General features: G+C 39.0%; 1 protein-coding gene and 1 pseudogene across 2 annotated transcripts in view; one reads left to right on the forward strand and one right to left on the reverse strand.

Annotated features, from left to right (window-relative positions):
- Positions 1–22,775, forward strand: part of OTC (ornithine transcarbamylase) — a 97,367-nt gene that overhangs the window by 49,054 nt on the left and 25,538 nt on the right. For both annotated transcript variants that reach the window (XM_055375568.2, XM_004064002.4), the window contains one exon: positions 4,887–4,974. In XM_055375568.2, the coding sequence (XP_055231543.1) occupies positions 4,887–4,974 (88 nt within the window). The remainder of the gene's footprint in view (positions 1–4,886; positions 4,975–22,775) is intronic.
- LOC129530119 (protein Cripto-like) lies at positions 18,874–19,424 on the reverse strand (annotated as a pseudogene).

Raw genomic sequence — 22,775 nt, forward strand, 5'->3', positions numbered from 1 at the left:
AATTCATCTATGCTTAATAGAAAGGAAAGCAGAGTATATGAGTACAGATGCTGACTAGTCGGGAAATGGAGTAGAGTCTGGAAGTTCTCCTCTTATTGCTGTAATTTTTTCAGTGAGGTAGGAAGCAAGGTGAACAGTTGAGAAGCTCACTTCACCTCTAAAGACATACATACACTGATAATGAAGGGATGACAAAAGATATTCCATGCAAATGGAAACTACAAAAGAGCAGGAGTAGCTATACTTATATCAGGTAAAATAGATTTCAAGACAAAAACTGGAAAAAAAAGACAAGGCCATTATGTAATGATAAAGGGGCCAATTCAGCAAGAGAATATAACAACAAAAAATATATATGAACCCAATGCTAGAGCACCCAGATATATAAAGCAAGTATTACTAGAGCTAAAAAGTTAGATAGAACCTAATGCAATAATAGCTGAGGACTTCAACGCTCCACCTTCAGCATTGGACAAATAATCCAGACTGAAAATCAACAAAGAAACATTAGACTTAATCTGCACTGTAGACCAAGTGGACATAATAGATATTTACAGAACATTTCACCCAACAGGTGCAGAGTACACATTCTTTTCCTTAGCACATGGAACATTATCAAGGGTACAAAACAAGTACCCCAAATTTAAAAATACTTATATTAAATATATTTTCTGACCACAATGGAATAAAACTAGAAATTAATAACAAGAAGAATTTTGGAAAAAAATATAAACGCATGGAAATTTTAAAATGTGCTCCTGAATGACCATTAAGTCACTGACAAAATTAAGAAGAAAATGTAAATAGTTCTTGAAACAAATGAAAATGGAAGCACAGCATATTAAAACTTGTGGGATACAGCAAAAGCAGTACTAAGAGGGACGTGTACATCAATAAATGCCTACATCAAAAAAATAGAAAAACTTCAAATAACCTAATGATGCATCTTAAAGAACTGGAAAAGCAAGAGCAAACCAAACCCAAAATTTGTAGAAGAAAAGAAATAATACAGATCAAAACAGAAATATACGAAACAGAGACTAAAAAAATATAAAAGATCAATGAAATAAAAAGTTGGTTTTTTGAAAAGATACACTTTCAAAACATATGAAGAAGCCAACCATTTTCTCAACACGTTAGCTGCTACCACCTTGTTCCAGCCTATCAACTCTCACCCAGATTTTCGCAACAGTCTCCTGACTTGTCTCCCTGCTTTTGCCCTGCTACAGATGTCCAATTAAAATGTAAGTCAAATCATGTCCCTCCTCTGCTCCAAGCCTTAAAAGGCTTCCCATTTTATCCAGACAAAAGTCAAAGTTGTTCCTTCTCCCCAGCTTCCTTCTGCAGCCTCACCTCTGCACTGTCCACACTACCTTCTTGTTGTCTCTCTCTCTCTCTCTTTTTTTTTAGATGAAGTCTCACTCTGTCACCCTGGCTGCAGTGCAATGGTGCAGCTTGGCTCACTGCAACCTTCACCTCCTGAGTTCAAGTGATTCTCCTGCCTCAGCCTCCCGAGTAGCTGGGATTACAGGCGCCCGCCACCATGCCCGGCTAATTTTTGTATTTTTAGTAGAGATGGGGTTTCCCCATGTTGGCCAGACTGGTCACAAACTCCTGACCTCAGGTGATCCGCCCACCTTGGCCTCCCAAAGTGCTAGGATTACAGGCATGAGCCACCACGCCTGGCCTCTTGTTGTCTCTTGAACCCACCAATCATGACCTTCACACAGGAACTTTGCACATGCTCTTCCCACTATCTCGTATGTTTTCTATGGTTCACCTATCCATCTTCCTCAGGTCTTTACTCAAAAGTCCCACAATCATTGTGGCTTCCTTGACCATACTACTTAAAATTGCAACTTGGGTCCTGTAAATTTCCTATTCTCCTTCCCTGCTCTGTATTTCTTATAGCACTTATCAGTATCTAACATACAATATATTTAATTTACTCATTCAGTTTATACTCTGTCTCTCCCCATTTGAAAGACAAAAACTGGAAAAAAAAGACAAGGCCATTATGTAATGATAAAGGGGCCAATTCAGCAAGAGAATATAACAACAATAAATATATATGAACCCAATGCTAGAGCACCCAGATATATAAAGCAAGTATTATTAGAGCTAATAAGTAGTCAAAGACTTGTATCTTGTTTACAATGCTTTCTTCAGTGCCTAGAACAGCACCAGGCACATATTTTCAGAATGAATGAATTTCAGAATCATACAGTGAGGCCAGGACTTGTTGTGGTGTGTAGTTACTCCACAGACATGAGATGTGCCATACACCTAAAATTTGGTTTGGTTGCTGACAGTGAGAATATCTCACATGCACCAGGAAGATATGAAAAAGTTTATTACTCACATCATGTGGCTTTCTGGGGATAGTAGGTCTGGTTCCCAAGCAGGTCCGAAAGTAGCCTCAGAGAGCAGAGAAACGATGTGGAGTTCTAGTGTGATTTGGCGATGGGGCTGGGATGAGGATTCCCATGCGGAGGGAAGGGCTTGTGCAGTTTGAACCTCCTGCTAGTGCCAAAGGAGTGAGCACCTGAACTTTCTTATCAGCTTGCCCAGATGTGGGGCTGAAGGCAGGGAGAGGTAGACAGTCAAACATCAGAAATGGGGTCAGAATGTTCATTACAGGTCCCATAGCAAGTAAGACTGTTTGGGCATTTCATATTCTTTGATCCTACCTGGCACCTAGCACATAAGATTTGCAAGGGATCTTACAACTCTAGGCAAACTGTCTTCTTTTTCAGATGAAGAAGACTGAGTCCAGTCCCACCATGTCATTCTGTCTTTGTAGATCACACTTTGAGCTGACTCAATAGCTGGCTTCCCTATGGCAAGGCCTAGGGCTGTGGAGACTTAAAAACAATCTTGCGCAATTTTTTAGACTCTGACTCTCAGAACCCTTTTCTATAAAATTCTTGTAATATCTACTGTACACTTTGTCAGACTAAGGGATTCAATGAAAGAATGTTAATAATGTGCCATCATATGATTATGCTCTGTGAAGAGTCATTGCTAGGGTCAGAACATGGTGGTCTCTAGTTAAAGACCATTTGGTCTAGGCATATTTAAGAGAACACTTTTGAGTATAAAATAGGTAGACTATAATTATTTAATTTTATATACAGTAACAGAAATGAGGACCATTGCTTTGTGTGGGTTTGATTTTTAATATTTTTTTTCTTTTTTGAGGAGTCTTGCTCTGTCACCCAGGGTGGAGTGCAGTGGCGCAATCTCACTGCAAGCTCTGCCTCCCAGGTTCATGCCATCCTCCTGCCTCAGCCTCCCGAGTAGCTGGGACTACAGGCACCCACCACCACGCCTGGCTAATTTTTTGTATTTTTAGTAGAGATGGGATTTCACTGTGTTAGCCAGGATGGTCTCGATTTCCTGACCTCGTGATCCACCTGCCTCTGATTTTTACTTTTTATAGTGAAACTTTCAAATAAACAGAAAAGTAAAAAGATTAGCATAATGAGCATACCAATACCCTTTACATCAGTCTAACAATTGTTAATATGTTGCCTTCTTCGTCTACTTGTTTTGGTCGTTGAACTAAAGTAAATTAAAGTTATAATGATATTTTACCCCAAAATACATCAGTTTGTATCCCCAAAAAATAAGGATATTGTCCTATATGGCTATGATGTCATGATCACACTGAACAAAAATAATGATTCCTTAATATCATTTAATATCAGTCCATATTCAAACTGTGTTAAGGCTTCAGTAGGATGTTTCATGAGATTTTGAGTCAAATTCTCCTTTGTGGATCTGAAACTCCTCATTCCCCAATTCACCGTGCAATTAATGATTTCTTCCCTGTTTATGGGAAACAGATGGGATTAGCAAATTGTGACTGTTGCTTATTTCCCAAAAGCTAAATCAGGCACATCATAATAAGGAGGGGAAAAGTAATGTTTGTAAAATTCCTTGGACAAATCTCTATCTTGCAATTATGTGTATTTGCCTTTATGTATTGGAGAAATTCTGAGCATTAAACCAGTCTCAAATGAGATAGTAAAGTTCTGATTGGATGTCACCATCTCCCATAGTTTTCCCCAGAACGTGTGATGAAAGGGCTCCAGCCCGGGTGACAGGGAAGACTGTGTCAAAAAATAAATAAATAAAAATGAAAGGCTTGAAAATAAAAGAAAGTAAGCATTGAGATAGTGGCTTCAAGTCACTAAGAGTAAAAAAAGTCAAAGGGCCACTTTACTGTTTTCCTTATCTTCCAATCAAGACAGCGTCATATATTTTATTTTATTTTTTATTTTTTTCAGACAGAGTCTTGGTCTGTTGCTCAGGCTGGAGTGCAGTGGCATGATCTCGGCTCACTACAACCCCTGCCTCCCAGGTTCAAGCGATTCTCCTGCCTCAGCCTTCCGACTAGCTGGGATTACAGGCGCCTGCCACCACGTCCGGCTAATTTTTGTATTTTTAGTAGAGACAGGGTTTTGCCATGTTGGCCAGGCTGGTCTTGAACTTCTGACCTCAGGAGATCCACCTGCCTCAGCCTCCCAAAGTGCTGAGATTATAGGTATGAGCCACTGCACACAGCCAGCTTTATATATTTTAGAGAACCAAAACCAGGCATAGCCCCAAAGAGGGAATGATGCCTCGTTATTGCCAGGTCTTGAATAAGAGGGTGGAGAAATGGGCACACATGTGAAGGAGAGTTAAGTACTTGAGCACAAAATTTTATCTACTTCCCTCAATTCCTCATTTTGCTTTGCATGGGAATTCTCTATCAGAGAAGTTGGAGAGCTTTAAAGATTTTGACTTTTCAGTTGAGATGATGCCAATTCTTTGTAATTTTGTTTTCCACTTTAGTTGTTTTTTCAAAATGATTTTTTTCTTTTTTTTTTTTATTGTAGGCTTTGCACTTCTGGGAGGACATCCTTGTTTTCTTACCACACAAGATATTCATTTGGGTGTGAATGAAAGTCTCACGGACACGGCCCGGTTTGTAAATATTTTCTTCTCTCCAAAGCTGATTTCAGAATCTGATAGATAAATTTCAAAAACAAAATTCTCTTTAAATAATGGTTTTCCCTCTAATTGTTCTGTTCTCCATTTTCCCTCTTTCCCTGATATTCTGAATGCCTCTCCCTCATCCTGTGGCCACTTTCCGTCGGTTGAAATATTTTTTCTTGGCAATTTTTTGAAGAAGCTTCTGATCATAAAATTTCAAACTTATGGAAATTTTGAGTTCATCAATTATGACTCTTAGATTTAACAGTTGAGGAGGAAATGAAGGTCCAGGGAAACTGACATTCAGTGACTCATAACTAGTTACTATCAGACTAGGTAATAATATTAATAACTACTAATAACATTTATTGAGCATTTATTGTGCTAGGTATTTTTCTGACTTGTTTAATCCTTATAACAACCCAAACAGATTGTCATAAAGTAGTGAAACAACTTAATTAGGCACAGACTAGCTGCTATAACACAAAATCTCAAATATCAATATGTGAACATAGTGCAGATGTTCCTGATTGGTAAAAGGGAAGAACAGGTTATTAATTTATGTGGATTATTCAGGGACACTGGCTGAGAGTGATTCTACCATCTTCAACATGTGACCTCCAAGGTCAGTTTGGGTGTTAACATCCAGCCAGGACCAAGGAGAATAGAGCATGGAGAAGGCATACTTGTCTCAAAGCCACCTTAGCAGGGAAGCAGTGCAAACAATTCCACTTATATTTCATTAGGAAGTACTAGTAGCTCACTCCCATCTAGATGAAGGGAGAGATGGGGAAAGGCTCTTCCCCACTATATTATAATGAAACTGAAGCATAGGCCTCCTGACTCCCCATGCAATGCTCATACCACTACATCATGTCTGGCTAAAAAATCCAGAGCAAATGTCTTTGTTAAAAGTTTTGCCCTCAAAAGAGAAGACTAATGATTCTTTTCCTGAAAATGATACGCCATAAAGTTATTTCTTGCAGATACCGTCTGCTTTTTATGGCAACCACCCTAGTATATACTAAAGAATTCACCTCATTTGACTTGCTGAAGAGATTTCAAATAACTCTTCTTTAAGCCTTTTAATTATGTTATTTCAGATGGGACAATGAAAGTATTAAGAAGTGTGATTAGCTTCTGGATTCTAGGGACAAAAGGAATCAAGGAACATAAATGTTTTCTTCCAAATAATCTGCCTCTGACTTGGATTATATTTGTCTGATAATTCTGCTTCCACAAAAGTGAAAATATACTTTATTCAAAAGCAAATATTACAAGCTGATCAAGGGATGAAGCCAGAGACATACCCAAGCAAAGTTTCAGTGGGGATCCTCTATATAGGACCAGGTGAAAGATGGTGAATGAGTCATATGTAAAGCACTGGTTGGAAGAGGGTTCAGTGAGAGGAACAGCTGAGCATCCAAAAAAGGAGTTGAGCAGTGCAGGTTGGCAGTCAGAAAGAGGTCAGGATCCAGAAATCAGTGCAGTGGGCAGGATCCCAAGAGCAAGAGACAAACAGCCAAGCATGGGCTGAAAATTGAGGATGGGTATAAACGTGCTCTTTTCTGGGCTTGCTCTCCACACAATTCTCACTGCAAGTCCTCAGTTAGAGGAGCTCTACATAGATGCTGAGCAAAACAGTCTGCTTACAGATTTTTTTTTTTTTTTGTTACAAGTTCCAAAATGATTGGGACATTTTGAGTCCATATAATTATTATAGTTCCATTGCTACATGAATACATGGGTCCATGAAATGGAGTCCATATAATTCATTTTGACCATTTTATCTTATCCAAAACACTGAAAATAATAGCTACTCCTTAAAGATTGTCTGCCGTGGACCTCTTGTGCTATTATCTCTAAATCTTTTTAAAAATCTTGCAAAGTAAGTATTATTGGCCTGGTTTTATAGATGAGGAAAGCATGGCTCAGAGAAGTTAATGGAGCTTAGAAGCTGACTAAGTCAGGGTTTAAATCAAGCTGTCTTTATTTTCTAAGGCCGTGTTGTTTTGATTACCCCATAATGCTGCTTCTATTCAGCCCACGAGAGGGGCAGCGGAACAAGTTATAGAAAATATTGGGCCGGGCGTGGTGGCTCATGCCTATAATCTCAGCACTTTGGGAGGCCGAGGCGGGTGGATCACCTGAGTTTGGGAGTTCGAGACCAGCCTGACCAACATGGAGAAACCCCGTTTCTACTAAAAATACAAAAATTAGCCGGGTGTGGTGGCGCATGCCTGTAATCCCAGCTACTCAGGAGGCTGAGGCAGGAGAGTTGCTTAAACTCGGGAGGCGGAGGTTGCAGTGAGCCGAGATAGCACCATTGCACTCCAGCCTGGGCAAGAAGAGCAAAACTCCATCTCAAAAGAAAAGACAAAAAAAAAAAAAAGAAAAGAAAACATTGACAACATTGACTTGCACGTCAAGAGGTCCCCAGGACAACCCAGAGGTTTGATGATTCACTAGGAGGGCTCACAGGACTCAGCATATAGTCATACTCATAGTTATGATTTATTACAATGAAAGTATACCAAGCACAATCAATGAAGGGAAAAGGCAGAAGCAGGAAAATGAAAGGAGTTTCTGCTTTGTGGAGAAAATGACAGATTAGGCACTGAACATATTGCATTAAAGTTTGAACCTCTGAGTGCAAATGTTCACAAGTCACTGGAGATAAAGACCTTGAGTGAAGTTGAGAGCTGAAGAAATATAAGCTCGGTGGTAAAAATTACCTCCATGGTCTCAATGTGGGAGAATTGCAGAAGGCTGTGCCATGAGAACAGGTGCAATTAAGGAGGGGGAGGAGGAAATCCTCAGGGCACAAAGAGAACAAGGATAGTACAATATCAGAAGAGGCTGGCATGGGAGATGGGGGATGTCAGAAAAAGGAGTAGAGTAGCTATTGTAGAAATCTGACTTTCTTTTGTGTACGTCATTACTGCTTAATCTGCCAAAATATCTGACAAACAAGATATGCTGGGACTCAGAAATTCAATAAAGCTAAATTGAAGAAGACAAGATAAATCTACCGCCTTCCACAGATGCAATTGAATAGGAGATGCAAGGAAGCAAATCTTAATGACATCTACCTTGCTGATATGCACCTTGTAACCCTCAGCAATCGCCTCCTTTGCTTTTTGTAGAAGTTTAACATTTTAAGGTGCAAAGGGATTGGAGGATGATTAAATGACATTGCTGGCCCTTTCAAATCAAAAGAATCATGCATGCCTGACACTGATTGACGGTGTTGCTTCTTCATTGCTGGTCCAGCTGCTTTGGGGGCCTGGTCGGATAAAAAGTGCCTGCACATTGGTGAAAGAAGAGCCTGAGGGAGAATATAGTGAGTGTAGCAACCGAAAGAAAAAAAAAGAAAGAAAGAAAACCGGGCCAGTCTCTTGAAAGCTGTTAAATGCAATTTCCATAGTGTCACTTATTTGTTCAAATGATTTAATTATTCATTTATTCAGAAATAGTTATTGAATGCCTCATTTTTCTTCCAGACATTGTTTTAGCACTGAGAATAAAATGCTGATCAAGGCTGGGTGCGGTGGCTCACGTCTGTAATCCTAGCACTTTGGGAAGCCGAGGGGCTGGGGGGATGGGGGTGGGTCACCTGAGGTCAGGACCAGCCTGGCCAACATGGCGAAACCCATCTCTACTAAAAATACAAAAATTAGCTGGGTGTGGTGACGGGCACCTGTAATCCCAGCTACTCAGGAGGTTGAGGCAGGAGAATCACTTGAACCCGGGAGGCGGAGGTGGCAGTGAGCTGAGATTGTGCCACTGCACTCGAGCCTGGGCGATAGAGCGGGACTCTGTCTCAAATAAATAAATAAAATAAAACGCTGATCAAGTCAAACAAGTTTCTTGTTGGAGTGGAAATTGCATTCTGGAGCGATGAGGCTTTTGCTAAACAAATGAATAAAGCATGAATAGAAGAGCAGGTTGAAATAAGTGCTATGATGAAGCTAAAGCCGGGTTATTTGTTGGTGGGGTGGCGGCTGCCTTAGATTGGGTGGTCAGGGAAGGCCTCTCTGAGGAGGTGAAAGTTAAGAGCTCAATAAAATGACAGAGCCAGGTACGCAATGCTGTAGGAAGAGTGTCACAGAAAGAACTGCTGATGCATAAGCCTAAGGCAGCAACAAGCTGGATGTGTTCAGGAACAGAAGGGAAGCCATTAATGTTCTAAAATCTTCAAACAAACACATTTTGAACCTGATTTTTTTTTTAAAAAGCACCTTACAGATTGGTCCTCAGTCTCACCCACCAAAGAAAGGAAAGATAAAATCAGAACAAGGAATAAAAATCCTAAATACACATTCAAAATCCAATGTATTGTACAGCAGATCTTTAGAACTTATTTATGGCCGGGTGTGTTGGCTCACGCCTGTAATCCCAGCACTTTGAGAGGCCGAGGCAGACAGATCACCTGAGGTCAGGAGTTTGAGACCAGCCTGGCCAACATGGTGAAACCCCATCTCTACTAAAAATAAAATTTAAAAAATTCTGCACACCTGTAGTCCCAGCTACTAGGGAGGCTGAGGCAGGAGAATCGCTTGAGCCCAGGAGGCAGAGGTTGCAGTGAGCCCAGATCCTGCCACTGCACTCCAGCCTGGGCAACAGAGCAAGGCTCTGTTAAAAAAAAAAAAAAAAGGCCGATGCAGTGGCTCATGCCTGTAATCCCAGCCCCTTGGGAGGCCAAGGTGGGCAGATCGCGAGGTCAGGAGTTTGAGACCAGCCTGACCAACATGGTGAAATCCCGTCTCTACTAAAAATACAAAAATTAGCCAGGCGTGGTGGTGTGTGCCTGTAATCCCAGCTACTCAGGAGGCTGAGGCAGGAGAATCGCTTGAACCCAGGAGGCGGAGGTTGTAGTGAGCTGAGGTCACAGCACTGCACCCCAGCCTGGGTGACAGAGTGAGACTCCATCTCAAAAAAAAAATATATATATATATATGTATATATGTAACTTATTCATTCATCTTCTATAACTGAAATAATTGTTGAACAGCAATGCTCATTGCCCCCCACCTCCAACCCCTGGCAACCACCATTCTACTTTCTCCTTTTAATTATTTGACCATTTTAATACTTCACATAGGTGGACTCATGCAATATTTGTCCTTCTGTGACTGACTTATCTCACTTAGCATAATGTTCTCTGCGTTCGTTCGTGATATTGCATATGCTGGGATTTCCTTCTTTGTAAGGCTGAATGATATTTCATTGTGAATATATACCACATTTTCTTTATCCATTCATCTGTTGATGAATATTTAGGTTGTTTCCACATATTGGCTATTGTGAATAGTGCTGCAAGGAACACAATAATACAAATATCTCTTTGAGTTTCTGATTTCAATTACTTTGGCTAAATAACCAGAAGTGGGCTAAATCATATGATAATTCTATGTTCAATTTTTCGAGGAACTTCCACACTGTTTTTCATAGTGGTGGCACCATTTTACATCACCACCAATGGTGTGGAAGAATTCCAATTTTCCACATCCTTGTCAACACTTGTTATCTTTTGTCATTTTGATAATAGTCATCCTAACAGGTGTGAAGTGATATTGCACTGTGGTTTTAATTTGCATTTCCCTAATTATGAGTAATATCGAGCACATTTTCATATACCTTTTAGCCACTCGTATGCCTTTTGTGCAGAAATATCTATTCAAATCTTTTGCCTATTTTTTTAATTTTGACTTTTATTTTTTTGCTGTTAAATTGTAGGCATTCCTTATATTTTGGACATTAACCCCTTGCGAGACACAGGTGTGCAAATATTTTCTCCCATTCCATAGGTTGCCTTTTCACTCTGTTGATTGTTTCTTTTGCTATGCAGAAGCTTTTTAGATCTCATTTGAAGTATTATTACAATAAAAAAGTGTTACATTTAGAGTTAGTAAGATTTTAAAAATTAGATCGTAATAAACAAGTATCCCAAAGAAGATCTGACAATTAAGGAGAGAAAAAACTGTATTGTTCTTTTCTTCCTTGTTACAATAATAAAACCTATTCACTATACAGAATATTGTGGCTGAAATCTCGTTAGCTTGGTCTGAGTTGCATTTTGTATAATCTAGAGGTGACTGAAGGGGAGCACTGAGGTGGAGCTGTCCACTGATATTTTGGAGGAGCTGATATGTTGGAGTCTCTAACACCACACTCAGGTTTGATCATTTATTAGAAGGACTCACAGGGATCAGCATACAGTGATACTCATGGCTAAGATTTATCACAACAAAAGAAACAAAGCAAAATCAGCCAAGAAAAAAGGTGCATGAGGTAAAGTCTAGGGGAGACTAGGCACAAGCTTCCACAAGTCCCCTCCCAGTGGTGTCACACAGGATGTGCTTAATTTTCCCAGCAAACCAGTTCCCAAGGCTTTTACTGGGGACTGGTTACAAAAGTGCCCTCTGCCTAGTGTGATCCCAAATTCCAGACACCCAGAAGGAAAGCAGGTGTTCAGCATAAAACATAGTGCATATCCAAACAGTTTGGGCACAGTGGACCACCCTTCTCATTTCTGGGAATGGTGGGAACCCTCCTAAAGTCCAAGTTCCTAGATGCTAGCCAAGGGTTAGCCTTGTAAGCAGCCCTTTGAAGGACAGCCACCTCAAGGCGCTATGTTAGCTTTTTTCTGCATAATCAGGCTCTCATCTCTCTTCTGAATTTTGCTCAATTTCTTTTACCTAGATGTACTGTAACTGGTAAGGGAGTGTATGTTATATCCATGGGAAGACAGCCTTAAGATTTGAGTTGTTTTCTTGCTTCAGTATGGATCCCTGGAGGCCTAGGTTCCCCTGGATAGAATCAGTCCTATTGCTCACTTCCCTTTATTGAAGAGTCTCTCTTAGGAGCTCCTTCTCACCCCCTAACATATCAGAAAACACAAAACATACACGTAGATATTCAGTTAAGTTTACTTCAGATGTGAGGGTATTTTCAGATTTTGTCATTTACCAGGTGCTCTACTGGGGTTATGAACTAGATATTTTTTTTTTCTTGCTCTGGGCTTGTCCTTTTAGATGTGACACCAGAAGTGACACCTTTGCATGACTCAGATCACTGATTTTTTAGAAGATTTAAATCATATGGAATTTAGCAACAGCAAGTGGAGCATTATCACTCCAGTTTCAAGGCTTTCTGTTTCTTCTGTAATGACAGCTTTTCATGCCTAATGCTCAGCGTACTACTGAAAAGTGCATAATAGCTTCCCAGTCATTTGTCTTCTAATATAGTACTTAGTAATGCAGCTTCAGGAACCACATGTATGAAAGGCTCCATATGAAACCAAATAATGTAACATTGTTCTACTCTAATTTCTTTCCCTATAGATGTAATTTACTTATGGTAGTGATTGCTAAAATGTGTTCAGCTAATTTGTAAAACCAGTAGAAAAGAAAATGAATGTAGACCACTATATTAGTTTCCTAGGGCCACCACAACAAATTACCACAAACATGGTGGCTTAGAACAACAGAAATTTATTTTCCCACAGTTCTGGAGGCTAGAAGTCCAAAATCAATGTTTCAACAGGACCACAATTCCCTTTCCAGTGGCTTTCAGTCATCCTTGGCATTCCTTGGCATCACTCCAAACTCTGCCTCCATCTTTGCCTGGGCTTCTCTGTGTATCTTCTCCTCTTCTTATAAGAATATCTGTCATTGAATTTAGGACCTACCCTACTCCATATGACTTCATCTTAACTAATTACATCTGCAAATATCCTACTTCTGAAAAAGCTCACACTTTGAGTTTCTAGGTAGACATGAATTTTGGGGAAATGCCATTCAACCCACTATAACCACATATCCACATGTCCCTATGACACCATAAAAGGGGTTTCCAATCATTGCTATTCTCAAATAATGAAAGTTATAGAGGGATTTGTGGATGAGGCCCAATCCTCAAGAGGAGTGAACCATTGTCATATTAAAAGGAATATTTCTAAAAAAAAAAAAAGCTGGAATACTGTTATTCAGGTATTTATATCAATTATGTCCAGACTAAAAATGTTAAATGTTTTACGATTTTTGGTAAAATGTTTTAAAATATTGGTACCTAATGGGAAATATATATCTCATGAGGTAGTAATAAATTGGTACCTAATGGGAAATATGATACTTCCATGAATCTTTACAGAGAACACCAAGAACCCAGCAGGTATGAAAATTCTATATTATTGGGAAAAATGATGACAAAAGACAGTCTCTCACACCATGAACAATGATATATTCTCTTAGAGGCAATGTGCCAGAGCGTCAAGGACAGGGGCTTCAAGCAGAGTCACAGTTTGGTTCAATTCACAGCTCTACCACATGCTAGCCCTTATGGTTTGGGCCAGATGCTTCTGAGTCTCAGGTTCCTCAGTTGCAAAATGGAGATACTTATACTTATCTTAATGCATTATATGAGGGTAAATGAGATCGTGCTTGTAAAGGACACGCGCACAGAAGAAATTCAAGTAATGTTGGTTGAATTAAGTTATGATCTAACCCAATCTCAAGACAAGCACTGACTTAATTTTGGCTATCTCTGTGGTTTTCCTAAACAGCTTACACTGACCCACTGAACTTCCATTAGCATATTTTGAAGAAGTTATTCTAAATGCCATTATACCCCATTCATTTTTCTCTAAGGTCTTCAAACTTGGGATCTAACATTTAAATCAAAACAACCTGGCCATTATAGATCCTTCATTAATAAATTGAATATGGCAATTTTATTCAACATCTCTGGCTTCTTCCAACACCAGCCCATTTGACAAGAACCCATCTAGGTTTGCTGAGAGTATTATCTATCTTATTTCCTCATCATTCTTATGTTGATATAACTAAAATCATCTGGGTAGAGATGCCAGAGGGCTAGAATATTCTGTTTCCTAGAGGGAGACTCAGAGAGTTTATCTCATAATCAATTTACATTGGGGATAGAGATTAAGTCTGCTTAAGTCTCCTTTTGGGACTTGGCTGAATTTGACAAAAAATAAAATCAGAAACATCCATTTTTAAGTGATTACAGTGTTCTCAAGGATGTAATATGCACAACCAAAACATCCTTCCTCTATCTCCCAGTCAGCTGTTCAACTGGTAAGAGTTGTCAGTGAAACTGGAGTTTAGAGGGCATGCAGTCTGATTCAAACAAGGCAGGATGGAGACAAAAGAGAAAATGGATAACAGGACCCTATGAGAATACAACCTCTGTTTGCCTTTGGCTTTTGAGACACTTGCACCATATTCCAATACTTTAGGTACAACTGAACTCCTTTTAAGAGCACCAGGATTGCTGTATGATTGTCCATCTCATCAACATCCATGTTTGCTCATCAACATCCATGTTTGATCTGGCCCAGCACACTACTTGTTTTTTATTTTTTAGTGTTTGTTCACCCAACCACACTAACTCTGCACCAGGTTTTCCTGGGGTCATGAGAGGCTTTGTTTATTGTCTTTTTTTGTTTCATTTTGCTCTGTTTTGTTTCAGCCTTCAGGGTGTTTTCATTAATTCCTAAATAAGTTTCAATCTTATACCAAAAGAAAAAACACCAAGCAACAACAGAAACTAAGGGTTGCAAAGGATTTATTTATAGCAACCATCCTTTTCATGGAGAGAGTGACCATCACTCTCTCAAAATGGTCATTGAGCCCTGCATAAATCATCCCATCATTCTCAGCAAACTATCGCAAGGACAAAAAACCAAACACCGCATGCTCTCATTCATAGGTGGGAATTGAACAATGAGAACACATGGACACAGGAAGGGGAACACCACACACCAGAGCCTGTTGTGGGGTGGGGGAAGAGGGGAGAGATAGTATTAGGAGATATACCTAATGTTAAATGACGAGTTGATGGGTGCAGCACACCAACATGGCACATGTATACATATGTAACTAACCTGCACATTGTGCACGTGCACCCTAAAACTTAAAGTATAAAAAAAAAGTACCCAGTACTAAGGCACTCTTTACATACTCAGCTATTTTGTCTGAAATCTATGTAGTCTGACTGTTCTCATCAAAAGTTTATACAATCTGACTGAGAATTGTCTTTGAAATTGAGTTAGAATTGGTCTTGCTATGATTCTTCTCATTGTTCTCCCATTTTATTAGTATCTTTATAAACTCATTGGATGCTAATACATTTGAAGGTTTCAATTTATTATAATTATTATTCTTATTAATTATCAAATTGTCCCATATTTGGTCAATGTCATCTTTGTTCAAGTTGGGTCATTTTGACCTAACTCCATCAGTCTTCGATAACTCTCTTGCTTTGTGGTGTGACAAGATGTTCCAGGCTCATCTTGTACATTTCTTTATTAAGACCAAGAATTAGCCATTGCTCTAAGAAGACTTGGGGCATTTTCAATTACTTTCAAAGTCACACTTGGGAGAAATTTCCTTTCTTGAATGATATTTTGTCTGATTATTAAAATAATATTCCTTTTGATAGAATATACTAAAGAAGATTTAAAAAATAGAGCCACTGATACCACCATCATCCAGAAATAATGGATGTTAACATTTTATCTCTGGAACCATCTTTCCACTTAAAGTTTCATGCCGTGCCTTTCCTTTTTCTAAACAGTAGGAAAAGAGATGATGAATGAAACTAGACATTTTAAATATTTAGACAAAATAGGTTGAACACATGTTTTAACTTGTTAATCATTTTTGAAAAATCCTAATATTGGCCATTAAACTTCCAGGGCAAGCTGGTATATGTGGGAAACTTTAAATTTGAGTAATTTGGATTTTGCAAAAGCCTTTTTGCTACCATTGTTGGCTAATGCCAAAGACTGTCTGCAGAGCTGTAAGAATGCACTGGAAGGCAAACAGTACTGTATATATTAATAGAAATGAAAAGAGGGCAAAATGAAAAGTCATTACAGAACCAGAGAGTATTTTTTTAACTTATCAACTTTTCATGTGTAGCACGTATAATAAAGCTCTTACAATGTTTAAAGCTGGGGTTTTAGATTGATGGAGAGCTCTATAAATCCCAGATTACTATTAATGTGCTTGTAGTCCAGCTCTAGTTACAGGGTTGTCATTGTTTCCAGTGAAAAGGTTTGTTTTTATTTTTTAAAGGTCTTTAGTAGCCTGGAAGAATTAAAATGGTGATTTCTAGCAATTTTAAGCATGAAGTAGATACCAATGTCATTCACAAAATAATATGAACTAATTGTCTAGTTAAGTGTCTTTAATATCTTTGTTCCCCTAAGTGAGTCCAATGTGAAAGCAACCTAGGAGCTGCTCCCTCTCAACCTCCATATCATTGGATTCCACCTTACTTGAAGCTCCTGTGGCTGAAAGAGGACTAAAGTGGCATTTTCTGCCAGGCTTTGTCACGCTCCCTTTTGCCCACAGATGTTTTAACGTCCAAGGGACTTTTTGTGCCTACAGGGATATTCCGCACTCTTTGTCCTTTGTTTACAGTCCAATTTCATAACCTTATGAATTTGTCAAACATTTAGCATTTTTTAAACCTAAAATAATAAACGTTCCTCAAAGCACAGCTACCAAGTCAACGGCGTAAATAGCCCTTGGGAGCTTTTCAGAATGCAAATTCTCAGGCCTCAACCCAGACCTCCTGAATCAGAAGCAGCTGGCTGTGTTTTACCAAGTCCTCCTGGTAATTCTGATGCATATTCAAATTTTCATTGCTTTAAATATTCACACACTACTTATACAACCAATAAATCAAATGTATATTAAGTGAACGAAACAAATCTACTCAACCATTTACACTTTGATTGCAAACTTAATGAAATGCTTTTAAACATTTAACTTAATCACAAGCCTAACATTTCAGATTTCCCTGCATTAAACATCTTACAAAGGAAAAAATACACGTAAAATACCACATTGATTACAGAGCCGATTATTATTTTGACAACAAAACTGGGCACAAAGCTATTAATATCATAGATTTAATTTTGTTTTTTTTATTCTTAAATCTCCTTTTATTTTTACTTTTGTATGGTCCTGGAATTTAAACTTCTGTACATTGCTGGATTGTTGGGAATTCTACAAGAGACTCTTTATACTTTCTCAGGGTTTATGTAATTTTTCCAGACTGGAAAGAACAAACATATCACCTCGGGAAGTCAGGGATACAGGTTAAGTGGATTACTGGCCACTTAATTTTGGTTGGTTAGTGGGAACTGGTTGCTAAATTCAAGGTGACTTAAACTCAAGCTGCTGGCCACTAGACAATATTTTTTTATCACATAGTTTTTGGTTTTTGTCATGGAATCTATATTGTTTTCTCATTGCTGCTTTAACAAATTACCACATACTTAGTGGCTTAAAACAATACAAATATATTATCTTACAGTTCTGGAGGGCAGAAGTCTAACATGAGTGTACAGGGCTGTGTTCCTTTTGGAGGCTCCAGAGGAAAATCCAATTCCTTGTCCATTCCAGCTTTCAAGGGCTGCCTGTATCCTTGGGCTTGAGGCCCCCTTTCTCCATCTTCAAACCCAGTGTCTTCATAGCTTCTCCTCTCATTTCTAACCTCCTGCCTCTCTCTTATTCTCTAGTGTTATATTGGGCCCACCCAGGGTAATCTCCCCATCTCAAGATCATTAACTTATGAATATGAATCTTCAAAATTCCTTTTGTCAAGTAAAGCAATATATTCATTGGTTCTGTGGGTTAGGACATGGACATCTTTGGGGACCATTATTTTGTCTACCACATGACACTTTTTGTCAATGTATTTCCCATTTTTACTGTGCATACACATATACACAATGTATTTTTTAATTAGGCTTTACAATATGTAATTTTATTGCCTGGTTTACAACTAAATATATTGTGAACATTTTCTTTTATAACAGTTAAAATAATTGCATAGTTTGGAGAAAACATAATTTACTAAGCAATCTTGTTGGGGAAATTTAGGTATAATTTTTTTCCAAGGAGATTTCATTCTTTTACAATGCTGTTAGAAAAAAGGAGAGTCTGTCTTATATAACTTTCTGTAGATGATGGAAACTTGCCCTTCAATTTAGCCTTTTAACTTGCTTCTCTACATCCACCTAATCATCAGTCAAGTAATTCATTTTCTTTTTTCCTGTCCATCTCTCCCATTTGCTTCCTCTTTTTTACCCCATCTCCCTGGCACACATGCAGACAGATTTCTATTACTACCCCAGCGCTTTCTGATCCTTCCCTCCATCGCCTCCCTTTAAAGAGGCTTTCTTTCATTTTAAAGAGACCATTTTAATTGATTTTGATCAACTCTACTCAAAATTTTATCCTCAGTTTCGCATTAGGATTAGCCTTTAATAATCTGAAGATATAATTCAATTGTTTAAAAGACCATGTTAATAAGACCTTGGTAGAGTTACATGTATCAAGAAACATAGGACTTGGGCACAATGTACATACGGCTGACTTTCTTTTGAAAAAGGAAAGTAATTTCTGAGGGGAGGGCAGGGCAGAGGTAAGAAGTAATTGGTACGTGAAGGAAGTGAGGAAGTGTTAGGGACCATTATGGAAATGTATTCTTTTTTTGTTTTTTGAGACGAAATCTCACTCTGTCACCCAGGCTAGAGTGCAGTGGCATGGTCTTGGCTCACTGCAATCTCCACCTCCCTGGTTCAAGTGATTCTCCTGCCTCAGCCTCCTGAGTAGCTGAGACTACAGTCGCATGCCACCACAACCGGCTAATTTTTGTATTTTTAGTAGAGACGGGGTTTCACTATGTTGGCCAGGCTGGTCTCGAACTCCTGACCTTGTGATCTGCCTGCCTCAGACTCCCAAAATTGTGTTCATTATTTTAAGGCAACTAACAAATGATCTTCTTTCAGTTAGGACATTGGAGCAGCAGACTTTACTGGTCATGAAATTTGCATGATATCTAAAGTTATTTCTGGAAATAGGTAAATGTCAGTTCATAGTAACTTTGTATGGAAAGGCACGTGCCAGCTAGCATAAAAGTGGTACATGCAGATGGTAGTATTCCAGAGTCCTGGGAGCCATGAGGTGCTCAAACATCACAAGGCCATCACAACCAGGTAGAAATGCCTCAGGAAAGCAGAGGGGTTGGCCATGCCAGCATTTACACATAGAACGCATCTTGGGCAGCCAGATGTCATGGTGCACAGACCCACAGCTCTCTCTGCACACAACATGCTCACAGTTCCATCCATAGGAGGAAGGGAAGACACAAAAGCACCCCAGCGTGCAGGTTCCCTCATTTAGACAGCAGGTTCTGTTTCGTTCCTTACTGTCCTGTATCCCCATGGATGGCACAAACTCTGAGATAAGGACGAATTGCAGGCTCCTCCTGGGGCTGAGTGCTCCCCCCTCTGAAAGCCAAGTCTTCCTGAGATAGACATGCAAGTTATGGTGGCCCAACCCAACCTGGCCAACTAATTCCAGTTCAAATGCTTTTGAAATGGCCATGATCAAAATTACACTCTGTCATTGTCCCCTGAACGTTTAGGCAGGCCAGAGGATGAGAGAGAGCAGCCGTATTTTTATCTTTTAAATTGATTCTGTTTTTTTTTTTTTTTTTTTGAGATGGAGTTTGCTCTTGTTGCCCAAGCTGGAGTGCAATGCAGCCTCTGCCTCCCGGATTCAAGTGATTTTCCTGCCTCAGCCTCCTGAGTAGCTGGGATTATAGGCACATGCCACCCCACCCGGCTAATTTTTTTTTTTTTTTGTATTTTTAGTAGAAACGGGGTTTCACCATGTTAGCCAAGCTGGTCCCGAACTCCTGACCTCAGGTGATCCGCCTGCCTCGGCTTCCCAAAGTGCTGGGATTACAGGCATGAGCCACTGTGCCCTGCCATGGATTCTGATTTTTAAAGAAATTTAGAAGATTTAAGTTTTATTTGTTTGTTTTTAATCTCTGGCAGCACATGACTCATTGCAATATTTAATAATATATTAACCTGGCCTGGTTTCAATATTTAAAAACATTCACCTTTCTTATTGGCATTGTGTTGTAATTAATTAGTTGAATCATCAAAAGGTTTCATTTCCAGAGAAACAGAAAAGTGAATCTTAAAATTTAGACTTCTTAGCCAAGTGCGGTGGCTCACGCCTGTAATCCCAGCACTTTGAGAGTCTGAGACGGGTGATCACCTGAGGTCAGGAGTTTGAAACCAGCCAGGCCAACATGGTGAAACCTCGTCTTTACTAATAACACAAAAATTAGCTGGGCGTAGTGGCGCATGCCTCTAATCCAAGCTACTCGGTAGACTGAGGCTGGATAATTGCTTGAACCTGGGAGGGAGAGGTTGCAGTGAGCTGAGATCATGCCACTGCACTCCAGCCTGGGCGACAGAGCGAGACTCCATCTGAAAAAAAAAAAAATTTAGACTTCTTTTTATGGACATTTAACTAAGTTAGTATTTTGGAGTAAATGGTTGTTATCGTTTTCCTCATTGGAAATTGCATATGCGACTGGTGCTAGCCAACCGCTGGACTCCTTTTCTAGTTCACTTATATATAAGACCGCAAATGCTGCTGAGGCCTGTTTATTCATGGTACAGTTTCTACTAATTCTAGGACTGTTTGGCTTACAAATTATGTTAGTAATTTGTGGCTTATGCAGATAAAAACAATACATATCTATACTATATGAACAGAAATATACTTAACAAAACCCCACAAATATCTATCTATAGTTATAGTTATATATAAACACTTTCCTACTTATTTAAGTAAATAAATTTACATGTACATAATATTCACTCTTCTTTGATATTACTATTATAATTTTGTACATTTTATTTACATTAACTTTTTTCTTATGTGCATCATGTCCCTTTAGAAGCATAATTTATTTCATTTCATGATTTTTATTACTACAAATGATCACAACTTGAAAAATGGGAGCTCCTTTAAGCTGACTGTTTTTCTTTCAGCAGTGCCTCTGCCATTTAAAAAACAAATCACTCTTGTTTCCTGGCAAGAACAAAATGTTACAGACCTATTCTGATTTTATTCTGTCCAATAACATGAAATTGACTATCCTCTAATGGTTTCTGGTTCTTTTTTTAAAAATAGAACAATATTAGAGACAAAAATCTGGTCACTAGGGATGTTTACAAGTGTCAAGTGGGGAAAGACTACAGCTACTGCTGCTGCCTTGGGACTTCTCTTGGTAGCGACTGAGCTTAAAGAAAATACTTCTTTTATAAGTGTGTAAAATCTTATTCTTTCCAGTATAGCTTATCATATCGTTATCCCTTACTTTTCTTATTGTATGAGATTTCAGCAATTACTAAGAGTTTCTTCCTCTACATTGATCCACTGTGTCACCCAGCGGCACAGTAGCCCACTTTCCTCCCACCTTCTCTCTCACTCCGTTTTCTAGGACAATGGTTCTCAGCCTAGTCTTCATATTGGATTAGCTTGGGGAGCTTTAAAAATGTTGATATGGGTCTCACTATCATAGCTTCTGATTTAACCTTCCAAAAAGCAGAATATGGCATCAGGATTTTGTAAAAGCTCCATAGGTGATACTAATGTGCAGCCAAAGTAAAGAACCTCTGTTCTAGAAAAGTGTTGCAACCTGAATAAAGCCAACCGGGCATACTCCCATGAAATTACACCACAGAGGTTCCAGGGATACCAGCTTGACATTATAAACAGAAAAATTAAATGCATGCTTATCTTTTGACTGCTTTGCTTCAGGAGTTTTGGGGATGGGGACTTGTTAAAGAGAGAAAAACACACCTGCCTTTTTTTCAATCTTCTTGAAAGACTCATGTGTACAGGTCGTTGACTTCTCCAATTGCTCTGCTAGCATTTCTGTCTTTCAGTCTCATCTTCCTCACTCCTTCCTAACCTTGCCCTAATTACTTCAAGGTTTTAAAAGGCCTTGATTTCTTCATCTTTGAGGTTAAGATAATGTCTGCATGTGACACACACTAAATCTAGCAAAATTCAACAACATACTGTAAAGTTCGAGAAAACCATAACAGGTTGGCAGCCGAAGGTCCTAGCTGCCTAAAATGATTTGAGAGGCTATAATAGAAGTCAAATCTGCTTTTCTGGCTATGAGATTCCAGAAGGTCAACTGCAATGTTAATCCAGACTTTTTTTATTTGTCTGTACACACTTTAGGGAGTGCTACATGTTTAAAGAAGTCTGAAGTATGACCTCTAGGATTAAACACCCCTCTGCCCCCACCCTCTCCTTCTCTCTCTCTCTTTCTTGGGGTTTTAGACATCATAAAATTAACCAATTCATCTGATATAGGGAATTGATAGTTGATTATAATTATATACCTTATTGACATATCTACCTCCACTTAAGTTACTTTTCCATGACGGAAGACTGCATTCTTATAGTATGAAAAACAGAATGTCTGTTTTAGTAAGAGGACAAAGGCCTAGGACCTACTCTATTTCTGTGTAATCTATTAGTATTAGTTCTTCACTTAGTTCCGATACACACCCAAGTCTGGGAACCATTGTCTTAGGGCATCAAATAAGTAAGGGTAGTTGCTTCTCTAACGAGAAGGGCCTTAACAGAAGGTGGTGAACTATTCTTTGCTCAGAGGAGTTTAGCTGCCTTTTTCCCTCAATTCACTCCCTGCCAAGGATATTATAGACAGAGTCTTCTGTTTTTGTGGGCTGCCATCTCAGAAGCTTTGTCTACTCTTGTTATATTGGCTGGTTAGGATTTTAAGAAAATAATATATGATGCTTTCAAAAATATGGCGGTCTCAATTCCCTCTTTCTTAGGAGTCTCAAACTTTAATATGCAAATGAATCACCTGGAAATCTTGTTAAAATGCAGATTCTGCTT

The sequence above is a fragment of the Gorilla gorilla genome, chromosome X (genome assembly GCF_029281585.2).
Source record: "Gorilla gorilla gorilla isolate KB3781 chromosome X, NHGRI_mGorGor1-v2.1_pri, whole genome shotgun sequence".
Taxonomy (NCBI): Eukaryota; Metazoa; Chordata; class Mammalia; order Primates; family Hominidae; genus Gorilla; species Gorilla gorilla.